Genomic DNA, 22,142 nt, shown 5'->3' with positions numbered 1-22,142 from the left:
ACTTTCCTTCCTTCCAAATATGCATAGCTTTAATGCATTCGGATTGACAGTTTCTGAGAGAGAGTGAAATAAAAAAATAGTATGTATTACCCAGACATTGTGTCATTTTAAGTCTCCATTCTGATACACTCAAAATTTTAACTCAGTACTCAAGTGAATTATTAATCATTATTTTAAACGAACTTCCATGCATGCATAAAATATCATAGCAAACATGGAAACAGAGACATGCAAGAGTGCATATGAATAAAAACTACTCTTACTTGAAATGAGAACAACTTTGGTTCCTAATTGATGAGAATCCGAAAATCTCCGCAGGCTTTGTCGAATTTTATCGTCAGCAGCATTCTTGGCAGTTGCATTGATATGTACAACATTAATCTGATGAAAATAATTGATATCTGAATTGTGTTTGTGTGACTTTTTTGGTCCAGCGCTACAATATTCAGCTTGAGACCCATAGGTTCCAGGTTCAAAATAATTGATCAATAGCTTTTGCGTTTGTATGACTTTGTTGTCCAGTGGTATGACATTGGGATTGAGACCTGTGGGTTGCGGGTGTGGGCTCTGCATGGCTCAATGCTTACAATTATCAAAATATTCAGGTATAAAACAAGTACAGAAACAACAATGTTTTTATTATTAAAAAAAATATATCAAAGTGTCTAAAACGCACTACATCTCGCCCTGGTACCAGTGTTGCTGTTGACTGTTTAGTCTTAAAATGACTCTTTTTGAAAATCATTAAAGCAAACTTAGTGAATATTACGGATTATATAAAAGCTCACATGTTTAGAAATGAAAGATAATCGCTTGATTCAAATTAAAATTAGGCACTTGAATGAAAATTCAGTTTTAAATGACAGTATAAAATTCAGTTTACAAGATGCAGTATTTTAAACCATTGATAAAACCACTGGAATATTGTCTGTGCAGGTTTCTATGCGACTATGTGGTCTAGTGGTATGGCACTCGCTTTTGGATTGGAAGGTCCTGAGTTCAAGCCTTGCTCGGCGCATAGTTGGAAAAGGCTCTTTACTCACATTCTCTCACTGCACTCAGGTGCAAAATGAGTACTTGGTCGTTAACAGTGTTGTCTCTAATTGTATTGCCTAATGGGCGTCATGTCTCGTTCTACATGTTACGTGTTGTTGTTGGTCAGTTCAGGGACCCCTTGTAAAGGGGTTTGAGCACATTTATTGCGCTATATAAAAGCACAAGTTTAAAGTCTCAATGGTAAACAAAATGCAAAGTTATTTTTCTTTTTACAAGTCAACAAATATTTACTAAGCTGGAATCCTTGCTCCAGCTGACAGAAGTAACAAAAGAAATTCCCCTTTAAAAAACTATAATGTCACTAGGCAAGGGAGCCAGTGAGTTGAAATGGCATTACTAGAGGCAGATTTTGAAATGAGTGTGATTTTATGGAAAGCTCGAAGAGTATCCTGGGAGTTTAAAATGGTATCATTGGAAAAGAAAATGGTTGAATTTTAGATTTTCTACAACTATATGGGGTTTTTTAAAATTAAAAAATGTGGCTTGCTTTTTAACTATATTTCCATCTCAATCTATAAAGCTATGATTTTAGCCAGCAGCTTACAAACAATAATAAGTGATCGCACAAGTGAATGGGAGAACTGTGACACAGATTCAACCTGACATTCAAGAGCCTATTAAAACAACTTTCTGTCACAAATTAATAAAAATTTGTCCCTCCTCCCCTGCCATCTATCATCTACATAAATGGGCCATATTTGACCAAATAAGGTCATTTTACAATCAAAATCTCATAGACTTTCAGGACCATGGCCTTTTACACAAACATGCCATGGTCATATTATATTATTATTTACATTATAATTATAAATCAATCATAAGATAGGGGGATGGGAGGTTGGGAAGAGAGGTGTTGTTAAAGAATACTAGATGGCGATAGTGTTATTATTGACCCCCTACCTACCCTGTTAAGAGATATATTAAAAGATAATAATAAATAAATAAATATTGAGGGGGGACAGAGGAGAGAGAGAGAGAGAGAGAGAGAGAGAGAGAGAGAGAGAGAGAGAGAGAGAGAGAGAGAGAGAGAGGGAGAGGGAGAGAAAGAGAGAGAGAGAGAGAGAGAGAGAGAGAGAGAGAGAGAGAAAAAGAGAGAGTGAGAGAGACAGAGAAAGTGGGAGAACGGGAGAGGAAGAGTGCATTTCAAAGATATATTTAAAATAAAGGAAAAAGGTAAACTAAAAAAACAAAAGTAGGTTGACCTAACTGGGGAAAAGAGATATGTAAATAGGTAAAAAATATAATAAAAATAACGTAAACTTAGCTTTTGAATCGTTGCAGATTCTCCTCTGATAATAATAAGATATTAAAGGCAAAGAGTCGTCATGGTTATGATTCATGATTGATTTATATAGCTTTGATCTTGGCTTACATGTCATCTCATTTCATTATCGTTCTCTCTCTCTCTCCTTCCCATGCATGCACACACACACACACACACACACACACACACACACACACACACACACACACACATTTTTAGCTATAGTGTTTTAACTATAATGCCAATGTAATATAACATATTTCCTTTTCTTATTTACCTGAAAAAGGCTAAAGGCCGAAACGTCATTTACTTTGTTTTGTATCTTTTATAAGAGTCATCTTTACCCCCTTTATTCTACTATACATGTTCCAATTAAGCGGCTTGCACTGTATTAAAATTCTGTTTTCAACTACACAATTTTAATTAGCACTGCTATCATTCTTTCACCTTAAACATAAGCATACCTGGCCATCATTTAAATCCTTTATTGTACATTCAGCTTCTTTGTTTATGTCACAAACACAAATAAATTCCGCTTCTCTACAATCACCAAAAAATCGTTCCCTTATTCTTTCAATGATTTTGAGAGCTGACTTTCCTTTTGGAACACAACAGTTTTCAATGTCCCAAAACACACCAACTGGCCTCAAAGAATTCATTCCTGTGAATAAAAAAAAAAAGTTCAACTTCAAAAATATACTGAAATCAAGCTGGGAAATATAGGTCTAAAAATATTTTTACCACATTACTCAGACATAATCACTAACTTCTTCTGTGATTGTTATCTCTAATTAAAAAGAGATTGTGAATGACTACATGTGTTTTAGAGAACATTTAAAATGGGCAATAGAAACTAATAATATGAGACACAAAAAACTTCACTTTCAATTCCTAATGAACTAACTGTGTTTGAATATCACCATCTACCCCCCCCCCCCCCCTCCCAAATATAAATCCATGTTCAAATCGAAGTGGCCTAAATGAGGGGAGAGAGTGGCATTTTCAGAGACTTCTCTTTTCTCTCTACCGGACTTTTACCAAAGCACCAGGTTTGAAAATTAGCTCTAATTTCATTTATAAATAATTTTCAAGTATAATGGTAAGTATGTTATGAATTAGGTAAAACTGAAAATTGATAAAAAATATGAGGTTCCTGTCCTGAAAAGTAGGGCTGATGGCGAGTAAAATAAAATACTATTACTATTATAAATGTGTGAGTGTGAGTGAATCAATTGCAATGAAATTTGGCAAAGATATTCTTCAAATAATTTTGTCTACCGATGTGACAAGTATAATTATAATTATAAAAATGCAACCATGATTTTAAAAGTTCTCAAAATTTAAAAAAATTATAAATCTTTATTTCGCTTGATTTCTGAGAAATACAATCAAGAATTAAGTAGGCAGTTTAACAAAAATTCAAAATGTAATTCTTACACTTGGAAACCATATTAAAGAGCTATAGCAACATGATTACAAAACAGTTTGAATTTTTTCTCCATCTTGGTTAGAAATGTAGTTATAAGTAAAAGTATAAAAGGACAGTTCAACAAAGTCTGAAACTTCAGGTTGATTACCTCAAAATTACAGTTAGAAAGTTGTGATCCAAATCGAGTGGTGTTAAAAACAAATGGCTGAAACAGTCAATATGGAGTTATAAATAGAATGCATACCAAAATGTTCCCCTACTCTAATCCAGGACAATGTGTTTACATAATTAAAATCGGTTAGACATAATATATCTTTATATATATATCTTTTATCCCTAATATCTCACTGAAACAATTTCAAATAATTCCCCTCTATGAATTAATACATAGAGTAAAGAAGGATTTGAGCCAAAATTTACATGACAAGATATATCATTATGTTGCATAAAATGAGTTTTTTTTTTTTTTTAACCCCTAACAATTTAATTTCAAAAACTGGCAAAACCAAGAAGTTCAAATAAATTGAAAAGGATTCACACAAGTTTGTATGTATTTTAATTGGAAGAGAATTCTGGCATTTAAACCATTTTGGGCTTAGTACTATTACTATTACTGTTACATAATTTGGACTGAATAATATATACCCCCCCCCACACACACACACACACACTTCCCTTTCTCTCTCAATGTGTGGGTTGTCAAGTTAACTTATACTTATATATAACTTCTTTATGCTTATCATAAAAATTGAAATTATACAGACCTTTAGTTTTAGATTTTGTGAATACAACTGAAAACAAATGTATCTAAAAAGTCTTGCTGACTTAGTGGAAAAATGAAATCAAATTATAAAATGAAAGCAATATTTTAAAAATATCTTTATTGTTAATTCGGATCCAACAAACAATAAATAAACAATTCAATAAGAAAACAATAAAAACTTTTTTAAAATAAAGAAGATGAAATGTCCATTATAAAAAAAATTGAAAAGTTTGTACTAAAACTAAAAATATAAAAATAGTAAATAATAATAGAAATAGTGAAAACATTATGATTATGGACAAAATTTAAAACAATACACAACTAAATTTAAAGATATCTAAAATCTAAGTCTATAACTCTATATTTATAATAATAATAATGAATATATGAATATCGATATCGTCGGGCAGCCATGATGTGTAAAATCGTCCATCGTTATGCCAAATAAGGTTGACTGTAATAGCAAAAATTCATCATAAATATGCTATTATGTCATTGTCATCTATAGAGTAGAACTAAAGAAGTGTTGGCCCTGAGTCGTATGAGTATGAGTCCTGAGACTGAGACGACTGCGAGTGAATCGAGTGAAAGTGGAAGATGAAGAGTGGACAGTAAGACTAAGATTCACACCAAAAAAATAAAAATACAAGCTCACCTGCAACAAAAAATGACGATATGATTGAATTCACCAAGATATTCTAATCCATTGGTAACATTCAGTATAAAATAACTGTAAATCTAACCTAATCACCGAAATATCTAAGAAAAATGTGTTTAAAAAACTCCTTTCCCTAACCTTTTATTTCGCTACATTACCAGGTCGTTTAATTATCAATCGGCAATTATAAAATAAAATAGTTATTAATAATGTAAGCACAAGTCATGAAATAATAATTTCCTTATAATAGTTTTTATTTACTATATAATAAATTGACGCAAATCTTTAAGCATTAAAACTGTCAAAACTTTAAATGACATAATATAAATGTTAAATCAATATATTTAAATTGAAAACAAATAATAAAAAAATGCAACTTGGCAACATACCATAGTCTTTTCTCTGTTTCACAATGAAACGGAAGTGTTCCGGCTATTAGAATTGTAATGATCTCTTATACAGTAAAGAGGAATGGGATAACTAAGATTTTTTTTCTTCTGCGTAATGATTATCGCTTTTTAATTTTTAAATAAATTTCTGTTGAAAGAAGAAAAAAATAGATGAACATTAACTTTGATGAACAATCAAAACCAAACAACGTAGTCATTCTGCAGAGAGAAAAAAGTACAATACGGCCCAACACGGAGAAGAAATTAATATATTTTATGAACAGCATTTGAATTTCGATTTTCTTGTGGTTCAGGGTTGCCAGTTTGGCATTTTAAATGCCAGATTCCAAAAATCTGGCATTTTTGAAAACCGTTTGGCATTAGAAAAATCATTTGGCATTTGGCATTTTCTTTTCTTGTATATTATACTTCAAATGACACCTTTTCTTAATTAAGTTTCATAAGAAACACGAAACAGTAAGTTTTCTTAATTGTCAATGATTATTTAACTGTTTACGTATTTACCTTTCATGTTAATGTATTTCTTTTTCATTCTTAAAGTCCAACCGTGGTGTAGTGGTTTAGCACTCCACTTAGTAGTCAGTAGGTAAAAAATTACCCCAACAGGAAATTTAGACTTCTTGACTTAGATGCCTTTCGCGTCTCGACCGAAAGATCGGGTCGCCTTGGCTGTTTCCAGTATTTCCTGTGTGAGGTGTCTCCAATATTGCCGGTCCTCTGCTAGGGTTCTCAGATTTTCAAGGTCCCCTGCCGTTATGAGACTAATGCTTTGTCCAAGTGTTGTGAGGTTTTTGTTTAGGATCACGGGGAGTGTTGTGATCGGTCTTCCTCTGAAAAGGTTCCCGTGTTTTTGGAAGTATCCCGACATGGCTTGGTTTGCTGGTATGTTTTTGTCCCTGCGTAGTATGTGACCGAAAAGTTGCCATCGTTGTTGTAAAATGTCAAGGGAGATTGGTCTTTCTTTTGTGATCTTATAGAGTGATTCATTTGAGATCTTTTTGGGGTATTTGATGTCCAGTACCCTTCTTAGCTGTGTGCGATGGAAGGCATCCAGATGTTCTTCTTCGGATTTTGTCAACGCCCAAGTGCCGCAGTTATACAGAAGTACCGGTTTTACCGGAAATTTAGTATAATTAAAAAAAAAGAAAAAAAAGAAAAGAAAAGAAAACACGCAAGCCACCAGGATATGATAGTAAATTGTCTATCAAAAGTGAGTAGTTTTCTTAGTGGGGGTGGGAGTCAACAGACTTTGGCATTTTTTTTGAGTGTTTTGGCATTTTTTGAGTCTTCCCCTGGCATTTTGTTGAAAAATAATATGGCAACCCTGTTGTGGTTTCACTTTGATTGTTGTCTACTTTCTGTTTGACAAAAAAATTAGTTGAGGCTATTCGTCTCATTTCAATCCTATTACCCCCAGATTCCTGTTTTGGAATTTATCACAACAAAATTTACATTAACTGGCACTTCTGAAGAAATTCTTTTTCATCGCACAGTGACGATTAGCTTCTAGATATATTTCTAGTCTATAGGCATAGGTAAAATCTTTTGTTGTTGTTGAGTTGAAAAATCCACAGAAATATCTCTTGAGCTTTTTAGAGCAATATCCTCTAAACGTACTCAAGGCGCTTTACACAGAGTCCCTGACCAACAGTAACATGTAGAACGACACATGACGCCTGTTAGGCGATATTACTATTTTATTACTATTACTAATTACAACTTCCATTTCTTCACTTCATATTCATATTAATATTTGTTTTATTGTTTTAGATCTAATCTATACGTTAATCACAATAATGCAGTAGATAGAGTATAAGTTATGTTTACTCTTTTTTTTTTTGGTACATTTTTATGCAAGAAGTAGATATCCTTTCTTGTCCGATTGTTTGATTCAATCGTGCCAAAATATTATAACGGATCATAAATAATAAATTAGCGTAAGGACGTGTGTCTCATGAAGTGTATAGTAATGTATTATAATATTATTTTGAAAGAGTTGAATAAGGTATAGATCTAAAAACAAATATGAAGTAATTGATACATCTGTATCATATATCTATGTATATTTGATATTATAATGTATATTATTGTTTAATATTTATATATATATATATATATATATATATATATATATATATATATATATATATATATATGTATGTATTATATATATAACCTATGACATTTGTTGTATGATCGGGTCTTCCCTGAGTGGTGCCTCTATAGGTAATTCTTTCTTACAAGGGGTCCCTTTCCAACAGCAAAACTTAATTTAATATGAAGGAATAGACTAGATCATATTAAGATAATATAATATGAAATAGAATAAACTAAAAATTTAGTCTCCAGTGGTGAGTGTGCTATATGTGATTTTAATATTATTTCCTTTTTTACTCTCCCTTTTTTAAGGTGCATTATACGAAGTCAAAGTTAGAGACAATCTTATCTGAATCTTTAATCTTCACTTTTGTCACAAGAATGGCGATGTCCTTGACAAAAAATGAAATTCTCATTGAATAATAAAGCATCATTATATTTGAGGACAGTATTTTACAAAGTGAGCATTAATCATTTTTCACGTTTTCTTTTTCACCATGATTGCTCATCCCCTTGACTTTGTGATATATATGTATAGTTTAGTTGTTTTACATTTCTTCTGTAACTACAAAACCTCCATTAATTCAACACATTCTAGTGCATTCTTTTTGTCAATGATGAGGATGATGATGAATAATGCAAATAAGGATGATAAAAATAATCCTGTGGTCTCCGTTTATAAGCACTCACTCCAGTTATAAGCACGTCGGGGGGTGCAAAACAGAATTTTCACTATATAAATTTATCCTTTATACGTTCACCGAAGAGGATTCTGCTTATAAGCAGGTTCAATTTTATGACGCTTACTTAAGAATATTTCATTTTTTAAAAAATGAATATATAACTAAAAACTTTTTAAAAATCATAATATAATAGTTTTGACAAACACGTTAACTGAAACCATCAAAATAATCTGTGAGTAAAGTATCGTTCACAACTCACTACTCCATCATTGCTTCTCTTGCACAAAACAATTTTTTAAAAATTCCCTTTATTCGTCTCATGTGTGAAATTTGTCTTTAGGGTCTATTTCAAGGGAAGAATGGAATGACCTGCAGTACACCACCGCAAACAGAGCTAGGGTAAAGTGACTTGCTCAAGGCCACACAGCAAAGCGGGTATTTGACCTTTGTACCTTTCGGGTACGAAGCAAAGACAATACAGGCCTGTAAATCTTTCGTCTATTGTCGGATTTCCGACAGTTATTTGTCAGGGTTTATTTCTTTCAATATTTATTTCATTAATTGAAGTCGCCTCTTTTCATTTTTTTTCCCCTTGTGTGGGATATCTTTGTAAACAAATTCTTCAACATCATGCATCACTGTCAATGGGCTGTTAATTGAATCATATATTTTGTTGTATGACACAAATATATGCAGTTTTTTTTTATAGGGTATGTGTATTTTAACTTATAATCCAAATTATACATTTTTAACATAAATTTTGATACGCACATTCGTAATGTTCTAATACAAATCCCATAATTTAAAGCTGTAAAATCTCTATGGGTCACCAAAATGCTACAATGTTGATAAGAGGTAAGAATACAGAGTTATTCCTTCATTCGTTTTTGTAGAAAATTTGCCACAAGATTGCTATACTCTTTGATGCCAGACCCCCGAATTAGTACGCAAAATGGGTATCAACACAGACAATGTATTTTTTTCACTAAAAATCTTGTTTTTTTAAATCCTATAATGACAATACAGATTGATTAAAACTGCGTAATATAGGTAGTTATTTTTTTTTTCTTAGAAAAGACCCTAACCATCCCTTAAGCAGTAAATAGAGATATCCAAAAATTTGTCAACTGGACATACATACGTAGTTGTCAACAGCTTTAACAAAACAATACATCACTATTTTGAGGACAATAAAGATATATTATTATTATTATTATTATTATTATTATTATTATTATTATTATTATTATTATTATTGATTGTGCACAAAAAAACATTAGCCCCACCCCTAACCCTTTACTTGCAAGTCCAGTGTCAGACTGTGATGCAAGCTCAGACTTGGGTTTATGCATTGTCCCAACCCCTTTTGAATTTGACTATAAATGTAATAGACACATTTAACACCGGAAACGAAAGGCGTGATAAGGACAACAAATTAGTTTACCCTTAGTTCACTTGTTGAGTGTTTTTATGCACTATTCTTTGGTGTGTCTGTCTTTGTACTGGTAGCATTCATTTGGTTGGTCTTGTTCCATTTTATCATTCATATGATATTGTGAGGCAGAGAATTGGGAAAAGTTCCAATAAAGCTGTCAACATTAATGATGGGCTAAGATAAATTTGTTCCGATTAGCTGCTGACTTTTTCCTAATTACAGGGGCAAATTATATTTTTAAAAATCTGTTCCTGGGATTTTTGTCCCAATTTGCGAAGGTTCCCGAGTTCAAGGTCCCACTATGAAAATAATAATAATAGTAATAATAATAATAATAATAATAATAATAATAATAATAATAATAATAATAATAATAATAATAATAATAATAATAATAATAATAATAACAATAATGATGATGATGATAATAATAATAATAATAATAATAATCATAATCATAATCATAATAATCATAATCATAATAATAATAATCATAATAATATAATAATAATAATAATAATAATAATAATATAATAATAATAATAATAATAATAATCATAATAATAATAATCATCATAATAATTATAATAACAATAATTGTGATTGTAATAATGATAATAATAATAATATATAAAAAAAATAATGATGATGATGATGATAATGATAATAAGGAAGATGGTGATAATAAAAATGTCAACAACAATAATAATAATAACTATAGTTAATTATGAAATTATTTGAAATACTTCTTCTATATTCAATGCTATTTCTATACATTTCAGTTAACAGGCAAAATGTTGAACGCACCTGCTGCAGAGAGAAATAAAGAACAAATCTTCAGTAAGAGCATTATACAATATTTGGAATTAACTCACCGATTGCAGATCAATCCATTCATTTTACCATTGTCTGTTTTTGTCTCTGATAGTGTTTTTCAAAAAAGGTTTTTATTACAATTTTTGTGTTGTTTTGACTATCTCGATTGTATTCACTTTTTTTTTTTTGGGGGGGGGGGGGGGGGGGGGGGGGTGTTTGGTTTATTATTGTGCATTTTTTATGATAGGGGAAGGGAGGGGGGGGGGGGGAGGGAGCTGTCAGTATGATATTTTATAAGGATATGTTTACTAAAGGATATGTTTACTATATACTGCTCAAGAGTTCTCAATAATGTAAGTGCAATTTTATTTCAGAGATGAATGATGATGTGATGAACTAGTTAAAAGATATTTGTTGAGACGATCATTCTCACTGCTATACATAAGTTTCATGATTTATGGAATGTGATGAGCTTGTTATATCAGTTTATCATGTTGGTCGTGCTGTGAATATCATAGAACTTTTCACAGGCTTTTGCCTAGTGCTAGAATGACTGTGTTGGTTTTGGTCATTCTGTTTAGGGAGTTGCAGAGAGACGTTTGAGTTACTTCTCTTGTCTGCCAGCTATAATATTTTAGTTTTAATCATAGATTTCTTAGTCTTTAGTCTTAGTTTTGAGTTGGTGTATGATACTCTTTAGATTTGCATTTTGTCTCATATCACTTCTGAGTATGTTGTGTCTAAGCAAGAATGTGACAAGTCTGTGGACTTTTTAATTTGTATAAATACAGTAAAATTACTTTAAACCGAAAGAAGCTAAACCGGAAAATACCTTAAACCGCAAAGAATTTAATAAATTGTTCTAGTTTCTTCATTATCATTGTATTAATTCTTACGATGAACCGAAATACTTCTAAGCAGGACTTTCTTTAAACCGAAACAACTTGAGAGCACCTTCCCTTTTTCTCTTTCTCTATTTTTCTTCAAAAATTCGGGAAGGTGGCCACATGTAATAATGCCCGGCGATATTAAACAAAGAGCGTAAGTATAAGATGAGGGTGAGGGGTGGAATGGGGGGGGGGGGGGGGTTGGCAAACACTTCAATCGCTGCACTTGGGCTTGGCCAACACCACAATTGCGCAGACTGGAAAAGGAAGACAACAGGTGCCTGGCAGGCGAAAAATTAGGAAAGAGAGAGAGTGTAGAATCACGTAAACGAGATGTTCTCGCTCATGTGTTGATGCTTTGGAACTGACAAATTTTCAACATGACAATATGGGGGGGGGGGGGGGGGGGGGGGTTGTTAGCTAACTTACCATTGACATGCCATTTCATTTCCACTTAGTTTAAATGTGTGTGTGTGTGTGCGTGTGTGTGAGTGATGGGCTAAAGGGGAGGGGGAGGTTCTATGTAATTGGGCCTTTGAACCTAATGAATGGCTTTTCAACAAAAGAGGGGTGTGTAGTAGACAGCTTAGCATTGACACTCCTTTTCATTTCCATTTCACTTCACCTCTGAGTAGCTGCGCATCATTCATTATCAATTATCGCACAAGAACTTTCGATCTTATTTTAGCTTTACATTTTACTAAAAGATGTCTAAAAGAAAGCACTGTGCTTACACGTTTGAGTTTAAAATCAAAATACTATGTGAAGTCAATGAAAAAAAAGTTGATCAAGACGGAGATATGTAATAAACACGGCATCCCGAACTCAACTTTTTCAACAATTTTGAATGAAAAACGAAAACTCCCAAAAATATTTAAAAAAAAAAACAATTAAAAAAAATTTATTTTAAAAATGGTTACGAAGATGGCATTTATTCAACAACTCCATTTAAGAGGAAACCCATGATACGATGAAATGAGCAAATTCCTTAACTAGTTACTACCCTTGAAAAACATCGCAAAACGGGAACTTGCTTTAAACCAAAATGTCTTTAAACCGAAATAGTTTAGAAGGTCCCCAAAATTTCTGTTTAAAGTAATTCTACTGTATTTTTTATTCATCGCTGTATTACTAGTTTTCGGATATTATTTATTTGTTTTTCTTCTATTTATTTATTCTTACTATGCCTGATATGGGATTTTTTCTGCCTTGCATACTGTCTTGTTGCAGTCAATTAACTTTTGACTCCATCTGTTGTCTCATCCATCTAATTCATTTTTCTTTTCTTCTCAATGACTAAGTGATACTTTATATTCTCTCTACACCCTCAGTAATTTACTCAGTTGTGCCCAAGTCAAAACTCAAATTCTTTTGCTGAAAGTAGTTTGTTAATTGAATTTAAGATAAAAATTAAACTTCTAGAATATAATATAAGGGGTTAAATTAACTTTTTAAAATAACACTCAAATAGTTTTTTAAGATTAATTTTTTAAAATTCCTTAAAACCTCATTTGCCATCTAACAACTAAAAGTTTAAATTATCAGTCTTTTGTTCTTACAGGATTCTTGCGTGAAAAGTAACCAACATCCATAATTCACACTCTTTACTTTGAAATGAATTTGTTGACTGTTTTAACAGATGTTCTGAGAGGATATTTGCCGGAAAGAAAAAGTAAAGTTTTAGAAGTGGCATCAGGGACAGGTCAGCATGTGACCTATTTTGCACAGCTGCTACCCCATGTGATATGGCATCCTTCTGATATTGACCAATCTCTTCTGAAAAGGTGGGTGTTGATCTTTTAAATAGTCATATCCAAGTCTGAGTCATCAACGTGAGAAGAAGAAAAATAAATGGTCCCACCAACTTTGACCCCTGGGTGCCAACTAAATACAAGACAAAATATTTGCTGATGGGGAATGTAGATATTTGAATTGTATTTTTCTTTCCTATTTATCTGGCAATGCATGCTTATATTTCACTTATTGTCATATTTTTTTTGCATCATGCATCAGTGTCTCTGCAACATTTTCAGCTTTCATATTTTCTTTTTTTTTACAAAAATAAATTTCTATTCATCATTTTAAAATATTTAAACTTATTAACAAGTCACGACTGTATTTCATGATCTAATATTTATCTCTTGGAAATTAGATTGTCATTGAAGTAGACCAGCGTCCTATCCAGTGATTAGCAAGAAATTTATTATGCTACAAAAATAAGGATGAACTCTTGCACCAAGATATTGTGGAAGAACTGCTTTATTATTATTATTATTATTATTATTATTATTATTATTATTATTATTATTATTATTATTATTTTTATTTTTATTTTTATTATTATTATTATTATTATTATTATTATTAATTAGTTTATTTATTTATTCATTTTTATTTCCTTTTTTCTTTCTTCAGTATTTCAGCTCATAAGAATGCCAGACATTTAACAAATGTCAGTGATCCAATACATTTAGACATGATGACTACACCATCCCCAATATCTGACCATCCAAATTTGGAGCCAAAGTCTTTTGATTTGATCTATAATGCCAATATGATCCACATAACTCATTGGGGCACTGCAGTGGTAAGTTATTGTAACGGGTTACAGAAGTAAATCAATCAGATAGATATCTCTTGTGAAAGTTAAATTGTTATCATTGTTATCATTTATTCTGTTAATTTGAGGTGTTGTATTTTTTAAAAACAAACTAGCTAATAATATCCTTTTGTTGAACATCTTTTTTTTCTTTAACAGTTTGACAATTAATGACACAGGTACACTACTGCCCACTTGTAATCTGTGCATTGTGGGACTGCATGACAGCCTTGAGATCTAGTGCCCTCTCCTTCCCCCATCCCATGTGCTTCGATCAGCTAGACATGATATGCAAATGTAAACTACAAAAATGGCTTTGCATGATGGTTTTTGTTAAACTTGTGTACCATTTGTGTAAAAATTATTAGGTCAATTATTATTATTATTATTATTATTATTATTATTATTATTATTTATTATTATTATTATTATTATTATTATTATTATTATTATTATTATTATATTATTATTATTATTTACTACTGTTGTTGTCATCGTCGACATCATCATCGTTATTATTGTTGCTGTTGTTTTAGATTTAAATAAATAGAGATCAGAACAAGCATGGTCGATTTGAAATAGTGACTGTCCTTGTGTTTTGTTACACAAGCTCTAAACTTTTTTACTCTGCCTCAGTGACAGCGCATAACATCTAGTTCCAACTCGACATATTACATTGATGTGCCTGATTCCCTGGCCTTCGGCCTGTTTCAAAGATTTGCTAAGCCTACTTATTGTTGTCACTGTAGGGGAAGTGAATATTTGTACTTTACCTTGCCTTGAAAATGTAACTAAAGTTGTGAGCAAGTTTTAATATAATGATCATAATAATATAGATAATGATATAATTTTCAAACTGAACGGAAAGGAATACTACTCATTCTTTGTTTTCTCAGGGTTTATTCCACACTGCAGGTAAACTTCTGAAAACAAATGGCTTCCTATTTATGTATGGAGTAAGTACATTTGTCTTGTTTGAAATGGTTTCACCTTGATTAATGCAATTAAAAAATTAAACTGTGATAAGACATAAGATTTGCACATATTTGTATAGCATACATAACAAATCTCCAAATTTTCATCATTCTCATTGCCCTTACAATTTGTTTACTTAGGAGGACACAAATTCTCTCACAATATCGAAATAGTCCATAGCTAGTAACTCATTCACAACTGAATAGAGTAAGGCAACTGGGTGGGACCTTATGACCTCCCATGTTGGGCAGTAGGTCACTTGCTGTGTCTTTTCTCTATATCTGTTTTTGGAGTTGCTATCTGTCTTAGTTGTAGAATCTGATTACTTGATTTCGTCCTGGCAATTGCAGGAGTCCTTGGCTAAGAGGGAAACAGTCAAATGTATGGTTTTAGTTTTGGGAGATGATATTTTTGTCCTTGTAAATCATATCTCTGTTATACAATGATAGTTATGTTTTTTGTTTTGATTTGAACAAATCTTGTAAACATTTGAGTGTATTTGTGCTGGTGTCTGGATGAGACTTTTAGATGATATCAAACTAAGTATATTGATGGTTTGCTCTTGGAATATACTTCTGCAGAGGCTCCTACCCTTCCGCTTTTAGCGGAATCATTCCGCTTAATTGGTCTACATTCCGCGATTCCGCATTCAAGGCAAAAATTCCGCTTTTCAATCAAGAAAAATAATTTTTAAAATGACAAGATTAAATCCAACCATTCAATTATTTGCTCTGAGACTGCCAGGGCCTGTGTCCTCTATTATTATTTGACCCCCTTTTTAGTCTTTAAACAATCTGCAGTTTTGTAGACATTTTATATTGTATCATTTGAGGACTTTGGATTATCTATGACATTTTCTGCAGCAAATCATGTCGTAGGTAATATTAATAAGTTGATTCCGCTTTTTGGTCTCAAATTCCGCTTTTTATGTACTATGATTCCTCTTTGGGGCTATTGGGGTAGGAGCCTCTGCTTCTGTTCCATATTTGAACTTTTACTTTTTCTTGTAATTCTAGATTTTAAAAATTAACTAATTTTCTTCCTCTATATTGGCGCTGATATGACCTAAATGTGTCGTAAGCGCCATAAAACCCTTAAAAACAAAACAAACAGAGTAAGGCAATGCATGTAATGTGTCTTACCCATGGACATAGTGTTAGGATCAGAGTTATCTGGTCTCTGACTCCATTAAATGTAGCTTTAGGGGTTCTATCTGTGGAGAGACCAATTGTTTTTGAAAAAATGGAAAATAAACAATATAAACATGCCCAATGGAAAGCCCATGGCCAGAAACGAAGGAAAACACATTTTGAACATTGTTTACAATATGGCTGCCATGGTGACTGTCGCCAGCTTGGATTTTTGCTTACAAATTAGCATATTCTTCAGTTCTAAATACTCGGTTATTAATAACTTTACAACATTCATTTCTTTTTTAATACAAAAGTACATCCTTCCTCCAAATAGCTGACAACTTAAATTTAGCAATTTATGCAAATTTAAAAAGCTATGATGTTTTCAAAAATATGTCAACATATTTGTATTAAAATTGTCCACTTTTTACACAAAAAACGTAATTTTTCAAAAATGGAAACATTTTTATAAAATCGAAATGGTCAGCTATTTAGAACAACCTATACAGAGCATCTGTGCAAAAAATGAATTATGTACCTATTCTAATTGCTGAGATTTTAGAACTAAAAAATACAAAATTGCGTAATATGCAACTTTCGAGAAAAGGTCATTTAAAGTTCTCTAACCATTGTCAAAGGCGTCATGTCTCGTTCTATATGTTACTTGTTGCTGTTGGCCAGGGACCCTTTGTAAAGCACTTTGAGTACATTTAGAAGGTATTGCTATATGTAAAAGCTACTCTTTATAGAATGAAAAATACGGTTTATAGGGTCCAAAACATTGGAAAATGTGCCAATTTTTCTTGTAGACAGGGTGCACTTAAATGAGTTTTTTTTTCTTATTCATGGGTTAGATTATGTCTTCTATGAGCCATAAACATAAGATTAAATGGCTTATGTATACTTGGTTTTGAAGAATGTGGAATTTGGCTGAAAATTGACAGGCCTAACCATTTAATGTTCCTATGTGAAGGAAGCTTTATTTTCATTTATAACTTGATAACTATGCAGTTTAGTATTCAAATTGTAATTGACCGTTCTTTGTTGCATTATGATATTTATCTTCTGTATGGATGAAGGAATCTATTTAATATTCTTGTTGGATGTCTGGGGGATAGATGGCTCTCTTCACATTATAGTAACTCTTGTCACATAACAATTCCCCAGGCAACAGCCACAGTCATTTTTTTTTCTTTCTTTTTTTTTTTTAGGGAAAGAAGCTGTAATTAATCACATTCACCTTTTAAATTTTTTATGAAACTTTGAATGTTGCATTTTTTTTCATTTCTGCAAAGTATTAGAATAAGATTAAACGGGGAAAAAAGGAGATGCAATGTCTATATTATTACCCATTGTTTCTAAGCAAAATCATGATACATTTCTTCTCAATAGCTAAAGGCTGGGAGGTAACTCTTTCAATCAAAGCATCACAATTTTTAAAAATTTATTCTTTTAATTCACAGAATCTTGATTATTGGACGAGCTTCAAATTCAGATATGATGACATTTCTATATATTAGAAGCATGTTGCATTTGGCCGCAAAAAAAATTAAGAAGTTATGAAAAAATCAAATAATTTTTTAAGATCATAATATGACGAGTTTTTCATGATTCCTATAATGGTGAAATGGGATTCATATTTGTTGATTTTGGAAATGGGCCTTCACTGGCCTAGAATGGCACTGATTTGTAACAGATTATTTTCTGATAAATAGGTCAATAATGTCAGGCTGACTGTCTTTCAGATTGCTGATAATCTGTACTCTTTAGTTTATTCTTCAAACATATTTTTGTCTTATCTGCTTTTTCTAGCTTGCAAATCTAGATCTGAAAATTTTGAAGAGTTAGCTGATGCTATTTGAAATACAGTGAAGATCTCACAAACTGAGTCAAATTTTACAATGGTGCGTAAATTGTGTATTGACAAATGATCCTGAAATTCATAGTTTTAATTGTCATATTTTATCATCAAAATTCTTGTTTGATTTGATCAATTGCAGCCTTACAAGATAAATGGGAAATTAACGCCAGAATCTAATGTGCGTTTTGATGCTGGATTGAGGAATCAGTAAGTTCACAATCATAATTTCTATTGTTATCATTTATTTTGATGCAAACCAATTGGAATAAGAAATTAAGACCTCTGGGTAATTGATGATTCCAGCATTAACCAATCAGAATATTCCTTGCCATTTCGCCATTTTCGTCAACCCGACTTTTTAGTTCCTGGCATTGAAAAAGTCTGTTCAACATTCCAAATTTCTCATCGCATTTTGGCAGAGATCCTGTAACATTGTCAGTTTAGGACTTTCTGGTGGTCTCGTGATTTTAGATCAGACATAAGGATATATTGCTCTTGTATCAACTTACTATCTCTGTTGTTCCATTGTCATGATTATTTATTACGTTCTTGTTGTTGGCTTGATCTGAATCCTTTGTCACAAACACTATAAGACCTTTAAAAACAACCTGCCCCCCTCCCCCCCCCCCCAAAAAAAAAAATCAAAACAAACCTCAGCATATTTCTTTTCCCTGATTGAACCAATTCATTTCGTCTCGTATTATAAATCTGTAGGCTTTTGAGTCTCCCAACATCTTCCCTTTTAATGGTGCTAAAATTATATTTTAAGCATTATAACACTCCAGGCCATAATGAAATATTTTTTGAATTTGGTTTTACTTCTTGTCTTTTGTCTCTTTGAAACTTTGGGTCCACATCTTATTATTGACTTTATCAACAGAGATCCTAGTTGGGGTGTAAGAGATACAGAAGATCTAAAAAAACTAGGAATGGAAAATGGACTTGTGTATGAAAATATGGTAAGGTTTATTTTTATTTTATTTTTATCATTGCATATGATCAAACTTCCTTTTTATGTATAGGTTTAGCATATAACAGAGCAAGTTCTTTGGATAGATATCTGGGATTAAGTGAAGACGTCTAAAAACAAAGATCCAACATAATTCCCATGGGTTTCTCAGATAAGGAATGAAAAAAGAAAAAAGAGATATATATATATACAAAAGTGTGAAACCCCAGTGACGCAAGATTTTGGGCCTTTTTCCAAAGTTGTTTTTATAAAATTTCTTTTCATAAAGCGGTTTTGGCATTTTTTTAATTTGCAGATCTCGGCTTTGCTTTAGAATAATCAATCTTTTTGTAAATCATGTACTTGACTTTAAAGATGTTATTGCTTGGGTCGCACTTTTTAATGTCATCACTGTCGTCTTCAATCCATCCATTAAATGGACAGTACCTCCGTCTTCCTCTTCATGACCTGCTTATTCAGCAGAAAAAAAACCAATGGACTATAAGGTCTTCAATGTTTAGACCATCCTCCATGACGATGCTTCAATAAGATTGTAATTTTGCTTCGCAGAAGCCATTGTTGACAAAACTCAGTTGAATTTATGTTCGTGAAATAAGTAAATGAAATAATCACAAATAGATTGATTAAATTGAGAAAAATTACACTTTAAAAAAGTAAACAAATGCCAATTCTTCGCTTTCATATATGAAATAGAAAGGCTTGGTGATATAAATATGAATAAAAACCTTGTCAGATCTATATGTTTGATGCGTTTGCAAGCGTAACTTAAACAAAGAGGTCTCAACGGCTCTGTTGATAGAGCACTCAGCTCATTGATCACCTTCATGATCACTCTGTCCACTCAGTAATGATTGGGTAGCTGGCTTAAAATCTATGTGGTGCAAAGTACTTTGCCAGTGGTGGTGCCTGAGCATTATATGAAAAGGGCTGTGACAAAATGGCGATACCCATTGCCGATACTGATTTAAAATTTTTTTTTCAATAGTGCATACGATGCCAGTTTACGTCAAACATTAAAATTTTGAGATACTATTTAAGTGGCAACATGATTTTTTTTATGTTTGTTCGCCTTTTCAATAAAGTGCATCAAATTTGTAAACTGACTGACTTCTTTGATAGAAAATGCAATTGAAGCATAAATACAAAAATTGAATCTTTCTATATTCTGAGTGTCACTGAGTCACGAGAAAATGCTGTTATTCTATTTGGTTAAATTATCTGTTTTGGTATCTGTTCCATTTCAGAAAATAATCTCTTGGTTGCTGAAATAAAAAAGGTGGTCCTTTAGGCCCATGGAGCTGGAGTATATTCCGGTTTCTATAACATGTAACTGATAAAAGCAAAATCTGGCTTCCCTTTGGATAGGATGTTGGTCATCACAAGTACTTTCCTCCAGATCTAACAGACCTAGCTAAAAAATGAAAATGGAATTAATGCTCTATTTGAGCCCTGAATGGGAAGGAACCTAGAGATAGGAGAGGATGACACCTTTACACAAGTGCCCCCATAGAGACTGCCTCTCAAAGTGCCTAAAAAACAGCTTTAAAAAGATCAAATATGACAAAGCCAAAAGTTGAAATGATAATTACTATACTTAATGTCATGATTAATGGGCCTTCACTAGACAAGCTAATTGCTGACTGTTGACTTTGGCCATAACTCTGTATACAAATTTAGAAAATATTTTCAACTTTAATTTATTGAACATAACAACTAAGAAATTGTTATATTGGTACTCATGAAATAAAGAAACTAACAAATTGTGAGAATTCGAAAAGTTTTAATTATGAAAAAAGGTAAATGGTCATACTATACAATGCATTGAAGGATATTCATATAAATCTTAGAAAGAAAATATAAAGCACAGTTAAGTAGTGTTGACAATAAATCAAAATCTATCAAGAGTAAACTTACATATATAGTAAATTTTGTTAACAAAATTTTAGTACATTATTTGAGATTATGTTGAAGTATGTATCGAGAAATTGATATTTTAGGCACCATAATTTATATTATTGTTTCCTATCATATACAAGAGTACAATATATGTATTGTATGTTAATATAATATATATATCGTTTTTGTCTTGTTTTTTTTGTTTGTTTTTTAATTTTTTTTATTTTACTTTTCCGAGTTTCAAATTTAATGAGGTCATAAAATATGTGAATGGCCGAAATTCATTGTTTTATCTGCTTTTATATCTATTTCAGGTGGATATGCCAGCAAATAACAAGTGTCTAATATTTCGGAAGAATGAGTAACTTACAAATTGATAATATCATTCTTATTGTTATATATTTATTTATTTTTGTTGTCCATTTCTTTCTCTGACTCGGAGGATTATATCTTAGTTATTTTGTACACCATTCTTTAATCATTTATGTACATTTATTACATTTCATTGTTTAATTTTATACACAACATTGTGATGATTAAAATTAAAAAATTAATGATTTTGTAATCATTTTTGTTTCTTGTTGAATATAAACATAAAAGCTTGAACAGGAAAAATGTTTTTAAAAAAGAGATTTTAATTCAACAATTAAAAAAAAGGGGGAAAACAAGCAAAGAAGTTTGGGAATGCGATATCATGCTTTAACCAAACGATCCTCATGAAATTTAACTTAGAGAAATAGGCTCAAACTCCACAGCCTTATCAACATAATGGTGCGTCAGGCAAATAGTAAAATAAACACCTTTTGCCATTATACATGTCTATTATCGCAAAACAGGGATCTTATTACTTCGTAACTCTTGTTACAAATTAATCAAGATGGCCTTGACTTCCACTCTACGACTTCGCTTGAACACGTCGGTGTTCAAAAAGCAAACCTTACCCCATTTTCAGTATTTCTTTAACACATTAATTACTGTAAATCATCAGAGTTTGATGAGACAACAGGAGATATGCTTTTTTTCCATAATTATTCAAATCGTCCAGAGAAATCAAAGTGTTCAAGCCGGTCCCGAATTCTGTTCTTGCGTCTGCTGTATATGGACTGTTCAGTTTCCAGGGTGAAAAAGCCAAGGTTGTCCAATATATCATATACTCCTGTTGGGGCAGCCACCTGCAAAAGGCATTACATTCTAATTACATCCAATTCAT

The 22,142-nt window shown here is 31.9% G+C and overlaps 3 protein-coding genes across 13 annotated transcripts in view; 1 reads left to right on the top strand and 2 right to left on the bottom strand.

The window, feature by feature from the left end:
• LOC144973937 (meiosis regulator and mRNA stability factor 1-like) overlaps window positions 1-5,345 on the bottom strand; it is a 34,192-nt gene extending 28,847 nt beyond the window's left edge. The window contains exons 1-3 of the mRNA XM_078916825.1: window positions 5,168-5,345; window positions 2,785-2,981; window positions 264-381 (exon numbers count right to left, since the gene is read on the bottom strand). Of these exons, the coding sequence (XP_078772951.1) occupies window positions 264-381; window positions 2,785-2,979 (313 nt within the window). The 5' untranslated portion in view covers window positions 2,980-2,981; window positions 5,168-5,345. The remainder of the gene's footprint in view (window positions 1-263; window positions 382-2,784; window positions 2,982-5,167) is intronic.
• A 1,596-nt stretch (window positions 5,346-6,941) lies between these two features.
• Window positions 6,942-21,486, top strand: LOC144972886 (methyltransferase-like 26). Of its 7 annotated transcripts, XM_078914664.1 has the most exons (10): window positions 6,942-7,115; window positions 7,990-8,137; window positions 8,701-8,819; window positions 10,578-10,635; window positions 13,138-13,282; window positions 13,914-14,085; window positions 14,994-15,053; window positions 18,206-18,273; window positions 18,947-19,025; window positions 21,247-21,486. In XM_078914664.1, exons 4-10 carry the CDS (start codon window positions 10,590-10,592, stop codon window positions 21,295-21,297), a joined length of 621 nt encoding a protein of 206 aa, XP_078770790.1. In that variant the 5' UTR covers window positions 6,942-7,115; window positions 7,990-8,137; window positions 8,701-8,819; window positions 10,578-10,589; the 3' UTR covers window positions 21,298-21,486. The 7 variants fall into 7 exon arrangements, with proteins under 7 accessions (XP_078770790.1, XP_078770795.1, XP_078770791.1 ...); XM_078914669.1 differs by lacking the exon at window positions 7,990-8,137 and having other exon boundaries at window positions 6,977-7,115; window positions 8,701-8,795; XM_078914665.1 differs by lacking the exon at window positions 7,990-8,137 and having other exon boundaries at window positions 6,977-7,115.
• The window catches only part of LOC144972884 (paladin-like), a 265,377-nt gene continuing 264,034 nt past the window's right edge, over window positions 20,800-22,142 (bottom strand). For all 5 annotated transcript variants that reach the window (XM_078914657.1, XM_078914661.1, XM_078914659.1 and 2 more), the window contains one exon: window positions 20,800-22,104. In XM_078914657.1, coding sequence (XP_078770783.1) covers window positions 21,961-22,104 — 144 coding nt within the window. In that variant the 3' untranslated portion in view covers window positions 20,800-21,960. The remainder of the gene's footprint in view (window positions 22,105-22,142) is intronic.

The sequence above is a fragment of the Berghia stephanieae genome, chromosome 5, assembly GCF_034508935.2.
Source record: "Berghia stephanieae isolate SIO BIC M18660-M18661 chromosome 5, UCSD_Bste_1.3, whole genome shotgun sequence".
Lineage (NCBI taxonomy): Eukaryota > Metazoa > Mollusca > Gastropoda > Nudibranchia > Aeolidiidae > Berghia > Berghia stephanieae.
The sequence above is the reverse complement of the archived record's forward strand: the minus strand, read 5'-3'. Positions and strand labels throughout refer to the sequence as shown.

What these genes read in the sequence shown, in the direction of transcription:
- LOC144972886 (XM_078914663.1), top strand. Translation starts at nt 8,081, where the DNA reads ATGAAATTCTCATTGAATAATAAAGCATCATTATATTTGAGGACAGTA. An exon ending in TGAGGACAGTATTTTACAAA is followed by an intron (nt 8,138 to 10,577) that starts GTGAGCATTAAT and finishes TATACATTTCAG; the next exon opens with TTAACAGGCAAAATGTTGAA. An exon ending in CTCATTGGGGCACTGCAGTG is followed by an intron (nt 14,086 to 14,993) that starts GTAAGTTATTGT and finishes TTGTTTTCTCAG; the next exon opens with GGTTTATTCCACACTGCAGG.